General features: G+C 39.8%; 1 protein-coding gene and 1 long non-coding RNA gene across 2 annotated transcripts in view; both read right to left on the minus strand.

Annotated features, from left to right (window-relative positions):
• Positions 1–245: 245 nt before the first annotated feature.
• Positions 246–23515, minus strand: part of LOC108167265 (ryanodine receptor 2-like) — a 54694-nt gene continuing 31424 nt past the window's right edge. The window contains exons 4-18 of the mRNA XM_081600232.1: positions 23437–23511; positions 21657–21735; positions 18358–18470; positions 17630–17729; positions 15549–15645; positions 14909–14983; positions 8595–8751; positions 8347–8511; positions 6581–6702; positions 4088–4271; positions 2190–2325; positions 2002–2097; positions 1184–1302; positions 794–927; positions 246–576 (exon numbers count right to left, since the gene is read on the minus strand). Coding sequence (XP_081456358.1) covers positions 261–576; positions 794–927; positions 1184–1302; positions 2002–2097; positions 2190–2325; positions 4088–4271; positions 6581–6702; positions 8347–8511; positions 8595–8751; positions 14909–14983; positions 15549–15645; positions 17630–17729; positions 18358–18470; positions 21657–21735; positions 23437–23511 — 1968 coding nt within the window. The 3' untranslated portion in view covers positions 246–260. The remainder of the gene's footprint in view (positions 577–793; positions 928–1183; positions 1303–2001; positions 2098–2189; positions 2326–4087; positions 4272–6580; positions 6703–8346; positions 8512–8594; positions 8752–14908; positions 14984–15548; positions 15646–17629; positions 17730–18357; positions 18471–21656; positions 21736–23436; positions 23512–23515) is intronic.
• Positions 11581–14899, minus strand: LOC145549051 (uncharacterized). Its single transcript, XR_014084975.1, has 2 exons — positions 12783–14899; positions 11581–11986 (listed from the first exon to the last, which is right to left on the minus strand). It is a non-coding gene; the product is annotated as an uncharacterized LOC145549051 (long non-coding RNA).

The raw sequence follows: 23515 nt of genomic DNA on the forward strand, positions 1-23515 counted from the left end.
TACCAGATTCCTCGACACCTTCTCATCATTTATCAGCACAGTATGCTGTTTATTAAAATTCTTTTATTTCTTGTTTTTTCAAAAAGATAACCAAAGTTTTTGTCACATTGTTCATCTGAGCCTCTCTTCAAGGGCCAAATTAGAAATAAAAAATGAAGAAATAAAGCTAGAAGATGATTATTTTTTATTTCTTGCTTGCCATTATTTTTGGTTAGGTCGTTTAGTGTATGAACATATTTACAAATCACTGTACATGGTTACTATTCTGAAGAACAACAACAAGAAACAATGTTTTTCTCATGTTGCATAAACAGGGCATGATCACAATGCTTACCTGACCACAGATGAAGTCCATCGAAGCCGTAGGAGTAGAGATCGTCACCCACCCCATTGCCTCCCCAGCCCTCCCCTCCACTGGGGTACGGCGCATAGCCGCTGGTGTTGGCCCAGCCAACCCTGAGGTGAGTGGGTTCAGACGTGACAAATGGCACCGTCTGATCCACAATAAGTTCATAGTACCACTTTCTATACTGGGCAGAGCCATCACTGACACCCAGGAAGATATTTGGGCGCATACTGTTGACAGAAATAAAGCAGACAGGAAAATTAGAAAACATAAAGACAACAATGACATGAGGACGAGTACTGAAGGTACAACTGGATTTGTTTCTTTAACCTCCACAAAAAAATGTCAAAAATGTTTCAGTTCACTGTAGTCAGTTCAATTTTCTCTGCGTGTGTGTGTGTGTGTGTGTGTGTGTGTGTGTGTGCGCACATGCGCGTGTGTGTATACCTGCTTACGTGGTTGATAAGGCGGGTCTGCAGCAGCAGATCTCTTCCTGGCAGCAGGTTATCACAGATCAGGTGCTGGTTGGAGCGCACTGCCACGCCATTACAGACACACAGTGAACACAACACGTCTAGGACCTGGTCAGCACCAACAGACCACAGATTAGCTCTCCTTTCTTCCCCAAGCTGTATCAGTACATTTAGGTCACTTCAGGGCATTTATCTGAGTTTTCATTACAAACATTTTAAACACATTTTTGTCAGTTGAACTTAGCCTAAGTCTGTCTAAATAAGCACTTACAAGGACTACAAGGATTTCCAAATGTCCAAAAGCACATGTGAAGCTTTAGGAATTTGATTATGTCATTTAAAATCTTCTATAGTGGTGAACTACCTTATGGTTGCGTCCATGCTTGTCCAGAAGTGAAATGATAGATTTGATGTGTCCTTCTTTGATTATGTTTAGGGCTTCTGGGCTTTCCACCAGCACACAATGAAGCACCTCCAAGATACCTAGCAAAAAGAATCAATTAATCAATCTTTAAAATCTCAGAAACTGCTGACACAGGGAAAAGTCCACAAAATGAGGCAATCTGGTTTTAGGCCTGTTGGTTTCACAACACAAACTGATTTGGAAACATGTCGTTTCCAAATCACAGTTTTCTGCTTTGCATGCTTTTAAATTCTTCTGGTTTCACTATGAACAAAATGTCGTCTCTTGCCTTCCTCCATTTTTACCCTTCAAAAATTGTCCAGTCAAGTTTTGGAAACTTTAGATATAATCAGCATTACTTAGTTTTCTTGTTTTTTCAGTATTTCTCTAAAGCTTTATTTTGGTTTTTGACCCGAGTACAACATTTTTAGTTTAGTGAGTTTGGTGTTCACCTCTATAAGCAAGTCACAGAGTCCTGCCCCACAGCTGGAGCCGCAGACTGATTTTAGATTCCAGGGTACTGATGACTTTTTTTGGCCAGCTGACTTCCAAACATTGAGGATTTCCACAACAAGATGTTAAAATAACTTTCTACTCTAGAAGAAAATGAAAATGCTTAATTAACTTGGACTCTGAAATGTATCATTTTATCTTAATAATTAAGTCTTGTTGTTCCATGTTGTGAAATCCTCACAAAGCATCAAGCCCGTTTCTTTTTCTCCTAGATCACTAAACGTACACACATCCTCCATGTCTTGCTGAAGTTCAAGCTGCTGTACCTGAAGAAGCTTCCAGTCGCTCCAGTCTGCTTATCAGCCAGTCCAGAGAGCCGGAAAACTGAGCACAGTTTTTCCTGTTTCCCCGGATCAGTGCAGCTTGAAACAAGAAAGGAAGGTGGATTAGACAAGACGTCAGCAGAGGCTGCAAGTGTGTAAAACGTGTCCACATCTGTGTATACTGTGTGTACCCAGCAGTTGATACAAGGAGTTCAGGATGGAGCTCCAGGCCTCTGCAGCCTCCCTTCCAACCACCTCAGCAAAGTGAGCTGCGCTGCTGTACACATGGAGACGATCAATACACTCCAGCACCAGGCTGATCATCCCCTACACAAACACAAGGAGTTCAGTTTTCTCTTTTTCACTACGGGCATCAGACAGTCCTTATGACTGTGCTACTCTGTAGCAACAGATTGCTTTCTTCAGAATGATGAGCTGTAGATTTTCTATTTTATTTTCTGCTTCCTGGATTTTAATATAATGATCAGTTTTATTTTGTTGCTGGGGCTAAACATGACAAATGGGGAGAAACACACAGCAAGACCCAAATACAGTAGTGTATTGTTATTATTTACATGTCTGGTGTGGTGAAGAAAGAGCTGAGCATAAAAGGGAAGCTCTTGTTTCATTTCCGTTCAGAGCATCACCTGAACAAAAGACCAGGTTCTCTCTTTGGATGCTGCGGTGGCACAGGGGTAAAGCACTATGGCAGGCCATTTTGACATAAAATCAGTTTCATCTGACTCTCCGTAATTACATCCTAGATATCTCAAAATGCATTTTGACTAGATAAAACTACATTTCGACTCTCCATAATGGTCATTTAAAATATCTGCATTTATATTCTGGTTTAGAAGGTATAATAATTCAAGATATCTTCAATTACATTTTGACGAGTCAAATTCCTTTTAAGATATCTCAAATGACGTCACCGGATTTTTCATTTGATGGGACACATATCTGTAATTACAACTTAAGATGTTTCGAACCTAATTATGACTAGTCAAAATTATATTTTTAGATATCTGAATGAAGAATCACATGTAAACCCCTTAGTGCTGCTACTGAGCTGTCCAAACAGTTACCTGCACAATTTTAGGTTTCCCGCACAAAATTGTCAGAAAATGCCACAATGTAGAAAGAGCAGAGTGTGGTATGTATGTGGGGTATCTGTGGAGAACTTATGCACTTGAAGACTGCTTCAGAAATCTGGAAAGGATTTCCTGTTTATTCACTTCCAACAAACAAAAGGCACTCAAAAACAGTTTCATACTACATTCAGCCATTCACTCATTAGCTGGTGCCGGTAACCTACACTGAAGCCACAGCTGTCCTAGTGCAGACTGACAGGGTACACACAGTGAGCATCACTGGCCACCACCAGAGGACCAGTTGGGTCGAGTGTCTTGCCCCAGGACATAACTGAAGCAGACAGAACTAGAATTTGAACCGGCAATCTGCCAGTTATCTCTGCCCCCTGAGTTACTGTCACTGAGGTGAAAAATGATGGCTAACCCCCAGGGATGGCAGCACTGCCCTTTTATGCCTGAAACAATTATAAAGAAATTCTTGAGGGCGGCATCAACAGCCAGAAACTGCTCCTCTTGCCACCTTCAGCTGTATCAGCAGTTGAAAGCCATCAGCCATTTAACAGCAGGGCTGCCAACGTTTTCTCTAAACTGGAGATAGACAAAATGGGTGAACTGGGGCTGACCAAGACCCCAGAGGTGGTGAGATCACTGCATGTACAAATATCCTGCAGATTTGGTTTGCCCTACTGCAGTCACAGCATTTTCACACACCAAGCTGAAATCTTGGAGTGATCTCCTCCCTCTCTCCTCTAGGGGGAGCAGAACAAATCATGGTCATGTGATAGTCATATGGTTACATTTGTCAGGTCAAAGTCACCAAGAGGAAACTGATATCATGATCCAACCAAAGGTCTATGTCGTCTGGCTTTGCTCTGAGTGAGAAACCCTGTAATACACACACACACACACACACACACACACACACACACACCCACACACACACACACACACGCACACACACACACACACACACACACACACCTGGAGTTGCTTCCTACCTCCTCTTGGAAGAGGTTCTGTCTGTTTTTTAGAGCTCTCAGCCGGTTCTGCTTGTCTTCATGGTCCAGGTGATCTTCAGGTGGTTGGAAGTAGCCAATCAGATCTTGTAGACTCAGACTGACTGAGTCTATTGGAAGATCTAAAGTAGAACTTTTTCCTTTCTTTCTCACTGTGTCCAGACCTCTGCAGATTCCATAGAACAGAATGTCTTTAATGAAATCAGTCCAATGTACAGTTCTGGTTATAGAATAAACTGTAAAGCTCAGACTGACTGATAAGTAAGTAATTCGTGGGAACTGCCTTGGACTTAAAATGACTACTTGCAAAGTTAAAAGCCATCTTCATAAATATAATTATATCATGTATATATGTCCCTTCACATGTATATCCAGGTCAAATAGAACTTGATTTATGATCATAAATATTTAACATGTGTCATACTGGACTGCTTTTACCAGGTTCTAAAGTGATTCAAAGCTAGCCTCAAACACAGCCCAGATTCTGCCAAATGAAAAGATTAAGCCAAAAAACACCCAAAAAACACAGAAAAGCCTAGAACTTAAAGGATACATACTCATGGCTTCACAGATGGTTTGCACTTTAACAGTGTTATCTTTCCTTGTGTTTAATGTTCTTGTCCTTTTCTCTTTTCCAACGTATTTCATCTTTTAGCAATTTTGTTTTTCAGCTCCTCCAGGTTTTCACCACTGACCTGTGTTCCTCTTAGGAATGAGGATCTTGGCAATATGACTTGCTCTATCCTACATTAGGGCAACCGTCTCTGCCTGCAGTGCATCCATCCTGAGTTTTAAACTTTATGTGACAGGTTATTGCTCCAGTAATTGACAAGGCTGATCTCCTCCTCAGATATGTTTATCTACAGAACTGCGGAGTGGCTTCAGAAAACAGTCTGCTGTCTCAGACACAACCACTGGTACTCAAGTGATTAAATCTCTTTTTCTGTCTTCCTGTGCAGTAAATGGGTTCTACTCAGGGGTTAAGAGGTTCCCACTAATGCAGTATTTCTGTATCCTGAGCAGAATGACTGGCACACTGTTGGGACTCCCTTTCATCAAGTTGCAAGTTTGTGCACACATTTGCTACTTCCTAATACTGTCACATTGATTATGTTCCTGTACTTCATAACATTTGTTTACATCTCTTCATGTTTGGATGGATTCTGGTCTGAACTGATGTTTTCTTGTATTCATCAGGATTTTCTTGTCACACAATCTTTTGGAGAAGAGAAAGGCTGCTTCTACGTCAGTGGTTCTTAACCTGGGTTTGATCAAACCCCAGGGGTTTGCGTGCGTCCTTTCGCACGCAGGCCGACAGCCGCCCAGATTTTCCCCGTGCTTCGCCAGAGGTGCCTCTCACCCCCCCCCCCACACGTTGCGGTATATTCAGCGTAGCGGCAGTTGCTGCATTTAATTTGACGGTTAGAAGCCTGACATTGGACTACGGATGAGGTGCAGAACCTTTACTGGCACATTCACTGTGTGACAAAGTTTCTAAGATCTGCTCCTGTAAGATGTTTATCTACATAAAACCAGTCTGACCAAGGATAATGGTTATAGTTACAGAAGTTGTTTTTTTTAATAAAATAAAAAAAAACTGATTAAGAACCACTGTTCTACATCAAGCGAAAATGTGGCTCTGATGTGCTTATCAAAAGGATTATGATAAAATCAAGCTATTGTGCCCTTATACCTCTAGGAGGAGACATTCCCTCTGAAATTAGAGGACAGTGCACACAACACTCTAATGAACTCAGTGTATTCCGTAGACATCAACAGTCCCCAGTCAACCACATCTCCAACCATGTCTCATCTGCTTATCTTAGTTCACATTTCAAATTGCTGATTCATTCTCTACCAACTTCCTGTTTGATCTGCTGCAAATAATGACCAATAGTCCAGAAAAACCTTCAATAAAAGAAGAGCAACCTAATATGATTTAAATCTACTTTTTAGCGAAAGTTGACTGTAAAGACTGTAATGTATTCTTGTAGAAGAATCCACTCTGGACCTGCTGGGACTGTGCATGTAAAACACTACCTGAAGGCACACCTCAGAAACTATTTTCATCAAATAACAAAACAATAGAGAGAAGACGGGCAGACATTTTCTGACTTCAGCAGCAGTAAGGCGCTTAGGTAACAATGAAGGCATCTTTGTCACTGGTCCCAAACAAAAGTGTGGCAGACTCCTTTTTATATCAGTCAATGACAGGGTCAGTAAACCTTCTCTAATCTCTGTTAAAAAGCAGTGAAATAGCTTTGTATAATTTATATAAGATAAAACTGACAAATGACCATCCTTCGTAGAGCTCCTACTCCAGTTTATCAATGAAAATGTGTGAGATGATGCTTAGAAGATGCACTTGCTCCAGTTTTGTTTTACTCAAACTGTCAGTGCTCTGTTGTGACATCTCTCTTTAAGTGCATCTCTAGTAAATAAAGTGTGAAGGTGAGAGTGTGTAGCAGAACACACCTGATGAAAATGTTGAAGAGAAAGACGGTACTGCGGATGACCCTGGCAGTCCGGCTCTCCTCATGTTGTGACCGAGACAGAGTGAGCCCATCGTCCATGTGACCTTCATGGTGCATGATGGCCTAAAAAAAAACACACACAAAACCAACAAAATCCCCCAGAAAATGCTGAATCACTGTGAATGAACTGGGATTTTAAAAAAGATGTATAGTGTCAAAACAATATCCTGCAAGCCTAAGTTTGATGAAGCACTAAGAACTGGGTCTCGACGGCATTAGCACCATAGAACCTTTCGATGGCTGAAAGTTCTTCTTATCTGGTTTTGAAACCAGATAAAACTGCCAATTTTACAGTTAACAGGTCTCAATCTCTGAATGGTCAGTTGTAAACTAAAATTCTGAAAAAAATATTGAGGCTCAATTTGATATTTTGGCTGTCAGTGAAGAGTTTAAAATTAGATTAGATGAAGCATATAAGGTGCCTTGTTCATGTTGGCACAAAGGAGACTAATTTGTCAGCAGATAAGAAGTTGGAAGTTGCTCTGTTGGAACTTCCTGAAAAAAATCATAGTATTATGGAACATGCTGGATTTAAATGTTTCACAGTTTAATACCAGCTCTACAGGGACTGACACACATAAACTTCTGTTAGCAATGTAACTACATCTGTAAAAGGTGCCAATGATTCAAATAGCTAAAATATGAAGCTAAATGGAGATGAAATTGTAACCATTTGGTCTTTGTTATAAAATGTAAGTTTAACTGCAGAGCTGTGTAACAAACACTGCTCTCTCTCTACACACAGTGTAACATTTGCCTCAGCTGTTAAAGTAGCTCAATAATTATGATGAAAAGTTTAACTGCAATATCCTCTGATATAAACTTAGACATAAAAAAACAAGGAAAATCTTAATGTATTCTTTTAAACTGTTTATGCATTATAATATTATTGCATAGGAGCAAATGAGATCCATCCATCCATTTTCTGTACCCCTTGTCCCTTAGTGGGGTCAGGAGGGTTGCTGGTGCCCATCTCCAGCTAATGTTCTGGGTGAGAGGCCGGGTCACCCTGGACAGGTCACCAGTCTGTCACAGGGCAACACAGAGACACAACCATGCACACACACACTCACACCTAGGAACAATTTGGAGAGATCAATCAACCTGACAGTCATGTTTTTGGACTGTGGGAGGAAACCGGAGTACCTGGAGAAAACCCACCATGCACAGGGAGAACATGCAAACTCCATGCAGAAGGACCGGGGCCAGGAATCGAACCCAGAACCTTCTTGCTGCAAGGCAACAGCTCTACCAACTGCACCACTTTGCAGTCCCAAATGAGATATTCTGTAATTCATGTAGTTGGCTTTCATTTGTGTTGGGTGGTGGGACCCTCCTGGTCCCACCCTCATGGTCCCACAACCAGGATGGTTGGCAAAGAGACAGCTCTGTAACTGTGGGCTCTTGATGATATGCCATTGTTTTATATTACAACAGTTTATTGTCAAGTAACATTTTTTTTTAATTTATTCAGGAAGAAAAAGCAAGTACTTTGCTTTTATTGTAAAAGTTAGTAAGATTGGTGTAAGTCAGATATACCCAGACTGCCATAGATTTCAACTGGAGGTACACCAATCAACTGGTGTACCTCCAGTTGAAATCTATGGCACTATTGGTTTCTTATAGTTATTCACAGCGACCTTGAATCCAGAAAGGTCTGCTGAAAACACATTAAAGATTAAATGAATTAAATGTATTGCATAATACCTTCCTATGTACTCCACCCATGCGTGCACACTTTGCATCAATAGTTTGGTATGTAAGCCACAGGGAGGTGTTGACATGTTGAATATAGCACACAGAGTCACCATACTTAATGTCTGGTGTACCCATCCCATCCACCTCCTTCCTCACACCAGGGTCCAGCTTTTCCTGATGGGCATCAGAGAACAAAAACTCAGTCAGGTTGTCACTTGTATTTACTGGCGCTGTGGTAGTCTTCACTGAGGATTTACCTTGGACAACCTGAAGCAGAAGGCAGTGGACCTCACATCGGCTTTCTCTTTGTCCATCAGAAGAAGAGACTTGTCTTCAGTCAGGCTCAGATATTTTCCTGTGGTCACATGTCTAAGTCTGAAAGGCTGACCCCATCGGATATGACTCCCACTCCACCTGGAAAAACACAAGAGCAAACACAGCTTTCAACACCACCAGTTCTGATGCAAAATAAATCTGCATTTAGAAAATGACAACAATTAAGCAAATATTAAACAAAACTTTCATGAAGCTTATATTTCTGGATTAAAAAGGTGTTTTAATTGGTCTGACGTAGCATTCTAATCTTTAATATCATGCTTCATCAAATAGAAGCTGAAAATAATTAAAACCAACAGAAATGAAGGCTGGAAAATATCAGACTGAGTGGAATACATCTGTATAATGTGTTTCTCTTTGAGATGGTTACTGGAATAAGTTAACTTTTCAATAATATTCTAAAAAAAATTATTTATAAATGTCCATAGAAATAGAATATAATCAAGATGGTACCAATGGGTCCACCCTGCAGGCACACTTATTCACAGCAAGTAATTATTCAATTAGATCTAAACCACATGTGTCAAACTCAAGGCCTGCGGGCCACATGTGGCCCGCCATGTCATTTTATGTGCCCCCCCCCCCCCCCCGCCCCGCCCCCAGGGTTTTATAGGCCCATGATTGACTTAAAATAGGCTTTCAGCACGAATTGACTACAAACTGCATCTCCCATAATGCATTCCTATTGTTACCAGCCAACATTACGGCTTCTCGCCACTAGAGAGCAGCAGAGTCACCTCAAGCTGCTTATTGATTTTACCAGCGAATAAAACTGAGTCATCGACAAGCGAACATCGAAATGTCCAAGAAAAGACAAATCGATTTACAAGCAAGACTGTGAATGAAGATGTGTGTGAATTGGTGGTATGCCAATTCACACACATGTGGCCCGCGGGCCTTGAGTTTGACACATGTGGTTTAGATCTAATTGAATAATTACTTGCTGTGAATAAGTGTGCCTGCAGGGTTGACCCATTGGTACCATCTTTATTATATTCTATTTCTATGGACATAGAAATAGAAGGTCGCGCTAGACTTTTTTTGTTATCCTTTATCTTGACCGACGACATAAAAAAAATCGGTCATGTACTATTTTTATCCGTGAAATTACAATCATATTAACATCTGCTATTTAGCTGTTTAGCTAATATTCACCATGAATCCAGATCCCATCACAAATTAAGCAGATAAATGCATCTACATTTTTCTCCGTAGTGACAAAAACCACTGACTGTGGCCCCAATAACTTATATTAAGTTAAATTAAGCGACTTAATTTAATTAAGTCGCTTAATGGGGTATATGCCACGGACTTCCGTTTTAGCACTTCCGCATTGTTTTGCCACATAGAATGTTTCCGGTTCACAGGCAACAGTATGTTAACAGGGAACAGTATGTTAACAGGCAACAGTATGTTAACAGGGAACAGTATGTTAACAGGGAACAGTATGTTAACAGGGAACAGTATGTTAACAGGGAACAGTATGTTAACAGGGAACAGTATGTTAACAGGGAACAGTATGTTAACAGGGAACAGTATGTTAACAGTGGCTCTTCAGTCCTGCAGGACTATTAATGATGCTTATAGAATTATTCAGATGTCCTGAAAAGCTCCAACAACAACAAAGGATTTAAGCTGGATGTGTCAAAACTTCACAATAACTTTGAAGGTAAGTTAATAAATGGTTTGTATTCACCATAATGCTTCATATGTCTGACGTAGCTAACAGGGACAAGCTTACAAAGGTGCTATGTAAACGTTAAGTGTTTTGATTATCTGTGCAGTGTGCAATCTACATATCTATGCTGTATAGATGGATATAGATATACATCTATATAAACATATATAGATCTGTCTATATTGTGCCCAAGCTATCAGTCGAAGCTGAAGGTAGCATCTAATTCGGAAAATAGCTAAAGGGCGATTACACTTAATTTTTCACTATCTTGAGCTTTTTTTAATGTGTTGTACTGTAAAAACTACAACACCTAGACATTTCAGACCAAACTAGATTATTCTGTACTAACAGCAGAATAAATAAAACATTTGTGAAACCTTCTAATTGATTTGTGAAATTTGTAAAATGTCAATAATAGATTCCAGAACGCATTAGATCTGAATTATTAAATTGCCATTATTTGTTATTTTAACTTTCCCTTTTCTTTCTTTTTTTTAATCTTTATTATAGTTGGAGTTGGACAGGAGTTCAGTTTGATGGCTTCCTGGAGGGAGAGATTGGCTGAGCTAATGTTGCCAACAACTTTTCTCCTGCTATTAACGTTTTTGCTTTTCTTTATATAGAAAGTATTTCTATCAGTTGCTTTGTTTCCATTTTGTATACAGTATTTGCTCCTTTTTTAAATTTAGTTTTACCTTAATGCTTACCTGGTCAGTTGAGGTGTAAATGTACATCCTCTTGATTACTGACAAATGTCAGAACCACATGGACTGAGCTGGTTACATCAGATCAATCTGAATCTTTATTTCTCATTAAAACGACTTCTTGTCGTTTTAAGACATCGTTATAAAATTTCATCTTTATTCTGCTGTAACAATGACTGCTTTCTTGCAATTAAAATTGATTGTATCCTGATCTTAATGCTCCCTTATACAACTCACAGAACAGATGATTGAAATAAAGGCATTTTTTGAAAATATTTTCTGTGATTTTATTATAGAAATTGAGGACGAGAGGAATCGATTAAAATCAAATCTGGTACGAAAAAAACTGTTGTAAGTCATATCATCCAGCCTTATTCAGTATATTAAATTATATGACTAACAACTTATTACATTTCTTTGCTGGTATAACCTAAATGTGTTGCATTTTAACATCTAACTTGAATTCCTGATCTAAACACTGAGAAATGGGAGAAAAAAGGTTTGTGAAATGTAGAGAATTACAAATGAGATTCAATTTTATTGTAGGAACAAACAGGATAGCAAAATGAACAGTGAATATATAATATACTTCCTAGCAGCTAATCAGACATCAGACTTGTTTTGCCTTTACTGGTGATGAAAACTCGTCACTCTGGAGGAGAGGAAGTCCAGCTCAGCCCCGTCCAGGATGACTGCAGGGTCAGGGTAGCCAACAAAGTCTGCAGGTAGAGTTTTACATATCTGGTGCTCTGGGTTCTAGATCATAGTTTAACCAAGTAAATAAAAAGTTAGTCCACGTTGTGATGATCCGGCAGACCGTGGACTGATGGACGCCGTACCGGTCAGCTGGTCCAGGTGCTTGGATCCAGTGGAAAGGTAATCGGCACAACGATCATGACTCAGAAACATCACGAGGCGTTACGATGCAAACCTGAAAAATTAAAACTAATAAGTGTCCATATTTAGCTGCACAACGTAATCAAAACTAATAAATCTTCAGCTTTTTTTGAGAGTTTTGCTTGAAAATAAATGGACAATATCTCAGGAAATTAAATGTTTAAGTGAAATAGTTCTGGTATCACAAAGAAACTGCAAAAAAAATGTTTCAGAGGTGCAACACTGAAGTTACTGAGTAAGAGTGAACTAAAATACTAAGAAAATGCATGTTAAAATCTGAATACTCTTGAAAGTGTGCAGCTGAAATTAATTTAAACTACTAGCAGGCAAAGCACCGTGTTCACCTAATATCTGCACCAACAGTGAGACAAAAAATGATGCATATAAGAGGCATTAGTTTATAAAAGTCGAGGCAAACCTAAATTTACCATTTTAAAAACAAAAAGCAGCGGGAGGATGTAACTTCATAACCTCATTTTCTAAGCAGAATCTCAGAGGGGAAAAAAGGAGAAATTACGTCTCTGTAATGCAAGAACAGATTATAGCAGCCAAGTGGAAAAATTCCCTCTAACGTGGATAATAATTATGAAACAGCACAGGTAGATGTCCTTTTCGGGATTCGGGAAATACGTGATAATCTGACTGACTACCTGTGTGGTTTGGATCGGGCTGAAGTGTTGCTGCTCTCGGTTGTTCTTAAATTACCTGCTCGGAGGGACTCGTCGCTCCAACTGCATGTTAAATGTATTTTGTATAATTGTCATATAAACAAAAGCTAAGGAGTTGCCTAAAAATAATTTCATACTCCGTCAACACACGTATTGACTCACCTTGTGCCGAATCGCTGCCTCTGTTCTCAGCCTGTTCCCGTAGCAGTGGATTTCCTCCGGCATTTTCCTCCAACAAATTATTCCAGTGAACGAAGCTCGTACTGCTAACTTTTAACCTCCGTCTTCCCGTTTCTGACGCTGGATCTTCAACATCCTCAAGCTTTGAAATAGCAGGCAGCTACAAACCGGGTGTTAGCTTTAGTGGCTAAGTTTTGGCTACAGTCCGCTGTCGCCTTGATATCAGCAGGAAAATGAAAAAACTAAGCACTGAATGGTACCGGCTAATTACTGGACACAACGACACACCACAAAACTCGGTTGTTGTACTAGTAGCTCGTAGATATTTTAAGTTTTGCGTCTTTTTCATGGTACAGATCTTGCAGCTTTGGGTAAAAACAATAGGAGCAAGCAGGACCCGGAACCAATCTATGTGGCATAAATTCAAACGGAAATACGTCACCACCTCTCGTGGCATATCGCACTTCAGACGAACGGACTAAGTGTTACTTAACAATATGAGGTTTTGTTTATTTTTAACATTGTATTTTCATACATTCATGCTAGAGCTGCCCAAGTCTAGTTTTCCAGAGCTACAATCTGCAACTTTAGATGTGTTCCTTCTCTAACACACCTGGACCATAGACTCATTATCAGCCTCTACAGAACTGAGTTGCTGCTGATGAGGGAAGTCAACCTTTTGTCTGGGGTGTTTTAGCCGGGATGCATGTAAAAGTTGCAGTCTGGAGGACTGGACCTGGGAACTCCTGATTTGTACCGTCAATGTGGCCCGTTGAGGGAGGCCAACGGGCCCTCAGTGAAATATTTGACACCCCTGATCTAAACAGTGTAAAACAAATGTGGAAAAAAGGTTTAATGTTTATCAGCTCGTATCTTGTTAATATGAGTTCAGTTTTCACACTCCAATCCAATCGGTGCAATCAGCCATGATTAAATATAGAAGTGATTCTGTATTTATCATGTCAGAGAGATGTGCTGAGCTTCAGTCAGCACTGGCTACTTTTGTCTCAGAAAGACTTTGAGATTCCACTAAGAGTATTGGGCAGATTGTGTTTTTACTAAGCACCAAAATACATGAAAGATCAACCTTCCAGACCCTTCAGGTTTTCTGGTTCTGGTTCTGCTGCGCATTCCCAGAACCAGAACCAAACCTGGAGGAGCAGCATTCAGCTTCTATGCACCACAAATCCGAAACAAACTTCCAGAAAACTGCAAAACTCATTTAAATCTAAACTAAAACCCTGCCTGTTTAGAGCTGCTTTTGATTAGTAAAAACTGGAACTTTGAACAATAAATTTAGTGTTTATTATTCTCAGTGATTTTGATGATTGCATTCGACTAAATTTATTTTTTACTGCTCATTTCATAATTGCTTGTTGTGCTGTTTTTATCATGTGTAGCACCTTGAACTATTTTGTTACTGATATGTTTTATACAAATAAACTTGACATGACTTTAGTTCTTTACAGGAAATATATAGTAGCTTTAATATTCATCACAGTGATGTTGTGCTGGGGTCTGGTAAGGTGAACCCAAGTATAAATGGATTCTATTTTGCTGCATTTTACTGTATTATTGATGCAAGTCTCCGCTAATTTTTGTAAAATCTATATTATAGCAAACATTTCTTCAGTTTTAAGTGCTACACAAAATAATTTTCAAAGTTTCTTTACCATCACTGAAAAATGGAATACAACACTGTGTGGTCAAAGTGTTGCATGCAGGTGACCAGTGTAGACAATCTGATACATGGCACCCATGCATGGTAATGGTCTGCAATCCTTTCAAAACACAACGTCAAGCTGTGACAGTGCTAGTCCTTAGCAACCATCACGGCCATTTAAAGGCTTGTGACGCACACAGTTTGAGTAAAATGTGTTATATTTTTAACTTGTACTCTGACACTCTGCAGCCAGCAGTACAGTGAGCGCTACCAGTTCATTACTCAGCAGCAGGAGCTGAAAACTTCTTGACAGACACAGAATACAATAACTCATGTGATCAAGTGTGTCTGTCAGTGTGTAGGAGTGTGGTTATGTATAGCAGTGATCTTATGTTAACGGAGCAGTTTGCTGTGGATATGAGCCCAATGAACACGCTGTGCTTACATGACACGCAGTGTCTCCAGTCTCCACAGGGACCTAGCGTGACTCGAAACTGCTCCTCCTTCATAGTGCACTGACCTGGAGAGAAAATGAAGCCATTACACCAAACCTCAAACAATTCTTGGGCAGTTTTACTTTTGTGCTGTGTACAGTAATATCTATGCACCTGGATGAGTCAGAATCACAGACACTAAGCTGCTGTCAGTGAGGGGGAGTACACAGACACTTTCAGCAGTGCTGTTAAACAACATGGCTGCAGCCAGTGGGAGCATCTTCAAACCATAAAGGAGCTCACTCTCTGACTCTCTGTCACTGTGGAGGACTCAGCCACAGCTACATACTCAGTCTCGTCTGCAGGGCGACAACCCAGAATACAAAAACTAATAGCTGTAACTTTAAAACTCCTTCATAATACTGACAACCTAAGAAAATGTAAGTTAAGTAAGATGCTCCACCTTATTAGCTTATTAAAGCTAAAATAATAGTAACATCTTGTTAGCATCTTGACCAAGAGAAAATAGAATTTATGTTCAGTGTACCATGGACGAGAGCATTCAGTTTTATTTTAAACTAGAGACAATAAAGAGAGAAGACTCTAAAATCTGAACTTCTTCAAATCATTTTTAATATCAGACAACATCACCTTCTTTGTTCCTCTCCATGTTCCCCAGATGGAACAGTCAGACATTCATCCATATGTCCATGGAGGAGGCGCAAAACATCCCCTCCTATTAGAAAACCTACAGACAACAGAGTAAAACTGACAACTGAGAAAAATAACAATACAACATGAAGAGGATAAAGAAGGAGGACGACGTAAGAAAAGACAGAATGGACTGTATAATGTAACACTCCTAATAGGAGTACAGAAACAGGGATAAAAACTATATGGTTGACCTGCAGCTTTTTTGTTAGTATTTTGCTGAGCATGAAGGTGCCAAGATATGGTTGAAAGTGGAGTAATTATAGAATAATGACTGGTAAACTCAGGCAACTCATTCTCAGTTACTCCTTGTGGGTTCCTCATGTTAAATCCTGATAAATCCCGGAAGTACTGGGATTTAGCACTCCTTATTTGGAATCTCTTAATAAAGGGCCCAAATTACTTTACAGAAGTTAATAACAGGAGAGACAAAATCCCTAGAAACAAGCCCATAAAATTCTTATCAAACTAAGTAAACAAAGAAAAAACAACTAACTATCTTCATAATAATAATTTGTGGCCTTGGTTGTGAGCTCGTTAACTAGTAGAATTCATAAAATTTGGCAAGTTAAAAAATTTCAAATGATATGACTTGACTTAACTGATGGATGTGTAAATTAAAGTCACAAAAGATAATAATCTTTTGTTCATACTTAATATGAACAGCATAGACAAAAGGCTGAAAGTAAAATTGAGAAGCTGAAATGAGACATAACTGTCAAATGAAAATGTTGTTTAAACTAAGTGTACCAGAAGAACCTTTTCTTCCTTTTGTGATTAAAAATGCTAAGCTGAGGTACAAAAGAGAACCTTCAATAAGAGCAGCAGGTACATTTGTGTTAATGTAAGTTTCTGTTAAAAACATACAATTCATATTTTGACTTATAATAATTTCATGGAATAAAAAAGTCTGAAAGTGATTTGACTTTCACCATAATCATCAAGGTTTTCTGAGACAGTATTGGATTTATAGCATCTATAAATCCAATACCTATCACATAGACTTGGCTTATTTGATGGGTATTTCTCAGTTAGTTAAAGGTTACAACAACAGAAACATAACACTTGTCACAAGACGAGGCTGCAGGCCTAGCAAAGCGTGTAGAACTGTGATGATGGTGACAAAGACCAGATGAACATCAATCATGGTTGGAGCGCCTGGTGGTTGGATGATATATTTTTTGTCAGTTTGCAGTGACTGTAACCCAATACTCAATAAGCTGTTGGAGGATATAAAGTGGCTGATTAAGGTAAAGTTCATGTGCCAGCTGTAGTAGCAGTACGGCCCAGCTGCAGTTACTCGTTCCACAGGTTCTCTCTGCCTAACGTAGATGTGATCCAGTGCTGGCGCAGTTTTATATTGATGTAAACATTGGGGCATTGGGTCTGCCTCCCAACCGGTCCGGCTCAGTTTTTGCCATGGCTTCCCAGACTCAGGCCTGTCTGTACGCGGGCTATCAACAGGCCTGATGTCGGTTATGAGCCCTTCTCTCCTGTCCTCAGGCAGCCTGATTGCTTCAACTCTGCTTCAGCTTCAGGTTTGATCTTAGTTTGGAAGCCGCTTGAGTGAAATCCTCTTGACCTTAATGGTGATTTGAGCTTCGATATCATTTTTTTAATTTACTTGAATTTGTCCTGGATCAGAGTGAATCTTTTATTTTTGAAAAGAACTGTTTTGTGACAGAGTGATGTTGTTGTAAAGTGCCTGGAGAGCTCTGACTGCTAGTCCGGAGGCTTTAAGTACCCAGTTCAAGTGTTGTGAATAAAATTATTAAGGATGTTTAAGACACTGGATAAAAAACTGAATAAGACTAAAAATTAATCACAAGTAAGGCCAATTTCTACAAGTTATATGTAAGAATAATTTGTCCAAATGGAGTAACAAACCTGTGTAAAAGTCAAAGTCATCTTTCATTACGTTCCAGCTGAAGAAGCTTAGAAGTTAATTTGCTGATTGGACCTGACCACAAGCAGGAAGGAAAATGAATCCAGAAGGGAAAACTAACTGCTCAATGACGTACCTTGTGCTACTTCGCTGCCAGAACAGATGGGAGCCACACTCCATAGTGTCTGCTGGAAGGCTGCATCTACCTGCAGGCTGCAATTCCCATAGGACAGATGCTACAAGAAACATGATAAGTCAAATTACACAGGCAGAGATATTTCTATAATGATATCAGCACACAGACAAGAGATTTCCTGCAGGTAGACTGGGGAGCTTGAGTTCACCACTGGCTGATGAGTGAGTCTGTTTGTCTGTTAGCACAGACTCACTGACTCACAGAAGGTGTACATATTCATTCATTTAATAAACTTAGTAATTCTGGTTTAAGCATAAAACACTTTGAGTAAACAGTTAAGTAAACATTATCAGCAGTCAATTTTCTGTTTATATTAACCTGGTGAGCCTGAGTGACAACACATCACTGATGCTGTCAGGGTGATCATTAGCTATGTAGACAGATGCAAACCTGGAACATTGAGCCTCCAAGCTGCATTCAAGTCCAACATGCTTTACCAACTGTATGAGATTGTTCAGAGAATGTTGGACAACCCCAACATGTCTGCTGTTATGCCTTAGTATACACTAACATTAAACAGTAGGTCAATATATGCATTATAGATCATGAGGAGCTGCTGCAGCAAAGGCAGAAGATGAGTAAAAACCAGGAGGACAAGATTCATTTGTAAGTCAAGGAAGGAAAAATGAGAGAGGAGAGTTTGGTTCTCCCACAGACCAACAACTGACCAGATATCTTTCAGAGGAGACGCTGACCAGGATGAGATCATCTCCCACTCTAACCTTCTCTCCCTCTGAACGCTGCTTTGATGCTGGATGGATGGTCCACCAGCATGCCTCACCTACACACACACACATACACACACACACACACACACACACACGCACACACCCACACACACACACACACACACACACACACATACAGACTGTAAAACAGAGGATATGGAACATGGCTAATGTTTTCTTGTATTTTACTACAGACCACATGTGATAAAAAGATTCACTGTGCTGGAAATCAGCTCGGAGCTCTTCCTCTATCCAACAGCCAAACATTTGTATTTTTAAAAATCTCCCTGTCCAACCATTAATAGAGCAGAAACAGGAAGTGTGGGAGTGGCTTGATAAAATGAACTAAATGAAAATAACAGGATTGTGCTATTTTCTGCAAGAGGCAGCGCAGGGCTATGCTAACATCTTTCCATCTTCTTGGTCATCCTTCACTCAGGATGACCAAGGTCAGCACCTGCAAATAAAGTGTGAAAAGCAGCAGCAGGTCCAGGATGTTCATGCAAATGCCAGTTCCCCTGTTGGTGAATCTGCAGAGGAAGCTGAAGCGACTGGTTGCTTTTGTTACACAAAGTCAATACTGTAGGAACTACCTGAAGCACAACAAATTGTAGCGAAATACTTAAATTAATTTATTTTGCTCAGTACAGTACACAGTTTTAGAGGGTACAGTATATTATAATCATTCATTTTAGCTTTTAAACTGGTTCTATTGATCCTGTGTCCAGACAGAGGGATAATCAGTACCCCAGCATCATGACCTGTTTGTTCTGAAGATCCTGCAGCTTCCACTTCTCTTCCTAACATGGCGCCTCCTCACCCTGACTCTCATACTGACAGGAGGAACCACAGAGCTCTGTTAGGTTAAAGCTCATCTTCTGAAGTTGGGATATTTTTCCTCCAACAGGTTCCAGAGGAATCACCTCAAACCAGATGTTGGACTGGATTTTATTTCAATGTCATTTGTGAATGTTAGAGCCTCATTTTTAACAGTGGAGCTATAAAGGTTTAAAAAGGTTATTATTTTGGAGAAAGTCTCATCAACATCAATATTTCCACTAAATAAGAGGCAAAAAACAAAATTGTTTGATATAAAGGAAAAGCCTCTCAGACTGTGAGCCCGACAGACCCAAACTATTTTTTTATACTAGACAATTCATTTAATTTCACACAATTATCACGGTAGAAGCCATTTGTTTGTTAGATACTTAATGAAACATATTTACCGTGTTTGATGTTTGTTGTAATTGACTTATACTCACAAAGAACAAGGTAATTAGTCCAAGTTTGTCGTTTATTGAACGTTCAGAAACTACAGCGGCTGTGATGAGCCAAAGGTAAACAAAGGTAAAACAGCCTGAACAGGTGATCAACTCTAAACCACTCACACCTTTTTACTCTCCGTCTCTCTCTGTCATTTAAGCACACCCGTTGCTGTGGCAACCTCCTGCGCTCCACAGGCCGACCAGAGATTATGTTAAAAACATAACATTCAGTCCGTTACAATATATTAGGTTTTCAGGCTTGATATTTATTTTGCGATCATTAATAACCTTCCCTGAACACAGTGGTGGTTGATTAGTTCATTTTAACTCCTGCTCTGCTAGTTATTTTGGTAATGGAACCGAAACGCACAGAATTGCGCAACACCTTGTTGAAACAATAATCACTGAGATTATTATTGTTGTTGGGTCATTAATTTGAACACGTTTTGTTGATTTTGTTGTTGTTGTTGAGGTTGTTTAATAAAGTTTGAACGTTTTAAGCGAGCCAGAGGAGGACATGCTGGTCTCAGCGTCCTGGAGGCGTTCAGTTTGTCACCCAATGCGAGATCGACTCAAAACCTTCCATGATCCACATGTTGCACCGCTGCTCTAGTAAAGCACGAACAGTTCAGAAACAATATGAAATGGGGAAAAAATCTATTTATTAACCGATTAAGTCGTGTTTTAGATTGTTCTTGAAAAACTAATCAGTCACAGCTGATTAGTGGGTGAACTCACAGCTGCACATGTGACCCATTGATTCTTTACAGCAGACAGCCGCTCCTCTCTCTTGCAGGTACTGCGAACCCCCACTAATCTTTTAGGGGTACGTAGTACCCTGCCGTACCCCCTTACTTTCACCCCTGGTTCTAGGGCAAGTACATATCAGAGGTTCCCAAAGAAACTTGCTAAACCTGGTGGTAGGGGCGCTAGGAAAATCATCCAGAGGCCCAAAGTGTTTGAGTTAAATTTTTTTTAAAGTTGACAGAAAATATGGGTAATTATTTGTTATTGGGAAACATTACTAACCACCAACTATAACATTTTAAAAAAGGAAAATAATAATAATAATAATAATAATAATAATAATAATAATAATAATAATAATAATAATAATAATAATAATAATAATAATAATACAATTGAAATAAATATCACATTTTTGCACTTCAGTTGTTTCATCCTAAAATGTAATAAACAAGCAGTGCTTGGCCTGGTGGTCCATGAGGGAAACCTTGGCATCTGATACAGAGTAGGTATTCAGAAGTACCACTTAGATTTTTGTATTAAGTTTGTGCCTTAGACAAAAGAGACGAGCAGGTTTTATAGATGAACAGTGAAGGGCCTGGCCACTTTCATTAATAAAAAGTAGTCAAAACTGTTGTGTCAGTGAATTTTTTCCCACTCCAGCTATAATTAAATTTATATGAAGGAGAGCCAGATTTGATGATCTCAGGGTTAGTGAGAAACTCTCACTCAGAATTTTCACTTCTGTCCACATTTTTTAGACATTTTTCAAACTTAAAGATTGGAAATTTAAAATTTCCAATTTTATATTTTTTTTTTATTAAAAAAAAATAACAAAAACTAAAATACATTATATAACTGCCACATTTAATCATTTAATCAGTGATCACAATGGAAATATCAGAATGCCTGACACAACAGCTGGAAAGTCCAAGTCATCAATGAAACTGCTTTAAGACAACTAACATCCATCCATCCATCCATCCATCCATCCATCCATCCATCCATCCATCCATCCATCCATCCATCCATCCATCTATCCATCCATCCATCCATCCATCCATCCATCCATCCATCCATCCATGTATCCATCCATCCATCCATCCATCCATCCATCCATCCATCCATCCATCCATCCATCCATCCATCCATCCATCCATCCATCCATCCATCCATCCATCCATCCATCCATCCATCCATCCATCCATCCATCCATCCATCCATCACCTGTCGTTTCCTCCTGCAGTCCCACGTCAAAAGCCAGTTTGTCTGTAGACGATCGTGAGGTGGACAGACAGCACAAGAACTAGAATGAGGAACAGAAAACAAAACAAGTTTCACCAAATAAGAGCCCACAATAATCACAGTATACATAGTGAAAGGCATTCTTACAGTAACCAATAAAAAGGCTTAAAGACCAGTTTTTATCTGTGTTTGGGATTATTTTCCTGTTGGATCTCAAAATTGTGTCCCAGTTTCAGCCATGAATGCAGTTCTTTCACCAACCTGGTGCTGCCACCACCATCCTTGATAGTTTCTAAACTTTAAAGGCAAACATTTTTCACTGCAAATATACACTCATCGTTCACTTCATCCTTAACACAAGTGTTGAATCAGCCAATCACATAGCAGACACTCAATGTATTTAGACATGTAGACATGGCCAAGACAACCTGCTGTAGTTCAAACTGAGCATCAGAATGAGGAAGAAAGGTGATTTAAGTGACTTTGAACATGGCATGGTAGTTGGTAGACGGGCTGGTCTGAGTATTTCAGAAACTGCTGATCTACTGGGATTTTCACGAAAAACCATCTCTAGGGTTTACAGAGAATGGTCTGAAAAACAGAAAATATCCAGTGAGCAGCAGTTCTGTGGGAGCAAATGCCTTATTGATGCCAGAGGTCAGAGGAGAATGGCCAGACTGGTTCAATCTGATAGAACGGCAACAGTAACTCAAATAACCACTTATTACTACTGAGGTATGCAGAAGAGCATCTCTGAACAACACGTCAAACCTTTAGGCAGACGGGCTACAGCAGCAGAAGACCACACCGGGTGCCACTTCTGTCAGCTAAGAATAGGAAACTGAGGCTACAATTCACATAGGCTCACCAGAATTAGACAATAGAAGATTGGAAAAATGGTGTCTGGTCTGACGAGTCTCAATTTCTGCCGCCACATTTGGATGGTAGTGTCAGAATTTGGCGTCAACATTCAGGCTGGTGGTGGTGCAGTGGTGTGAGGGATATTTTCCTGGGATACTTTGGGCCCATTAGTCACAACCTACCTGAGCATTGACCATGTCCTTCTCTTTATCAACCCATCTTCTGATGGCTACTTCCAGCAGGATAATGCGCAATAAAGCACAAGTTTATCTCAGGCTGGTTTCTTGAACACAACAATGAGTTCACTGAACTCGAATGGCCTCCACAGTCACCAGATCTCAATCCAATAGAAAACCTTTGGGATGAGGTGGAACGGGAGATTTGCATCATGGATGTGCAGCTGACAAATCCACATCAACTACGTGATGCTATCATGTCAATATGGACCAGACTCTCTAAGGAATATTTCCAGTACCTTGTTGAATCTATGCCTCGAAGGATTAAGACAGTTCTGATGGCAAAAGGAGGTCCAACCCGGTACTAGCAAGGTGCACATAAGTTAGTGTATTTCTTGTCATTGTCAACAACTAGCTCAGTCTTTGTCTTATATGACATTCTCAGAACAGTTTGCTTGTTTATGGAGGCAGCTGATCATTTTAGGAGCAGTGGCTTTTAGACTGCACTCTCAAAACAATCAGCAAGGCTGGTCCTAGAATGATGACACAGCCTTTATTAAGCTTTCCTGAATGAAAGAGAGAAACATAAAAGAAGAGACAATGAAAAAAAAATAGTTTAAAGATGACTGATTCAGTTCTCCGTAGTTCAGGCGATTAGCACTGATGACTGAGTCTGCTTCTCCTAGTTGAGGCAGTTCTTGTTGCTTTGCTGTGTTTTCACTAACCATTCCGCTGTAGGAGTGTCGTAGTAAAACTGCGTGTCCATAAAGCAGAGTGCGATGTCCACCACCCTGGGCCGCCTGC

This window comes from Poecilia reticulata, chromosome 19 (assembly GCF_904066995.2).
Source record: "Poecilia reticulata chromosome 19, P_reticulata-male-v2, whole genome shotgun sequence".
Classification (NCBI taxonomy): domain Eukaryota; kingdom Metazoa; phylum Chordata; class Actinopteri; order Cyprinodontiformes; family Poeciliidae; genus Poecilia; species Poecilia reticulata.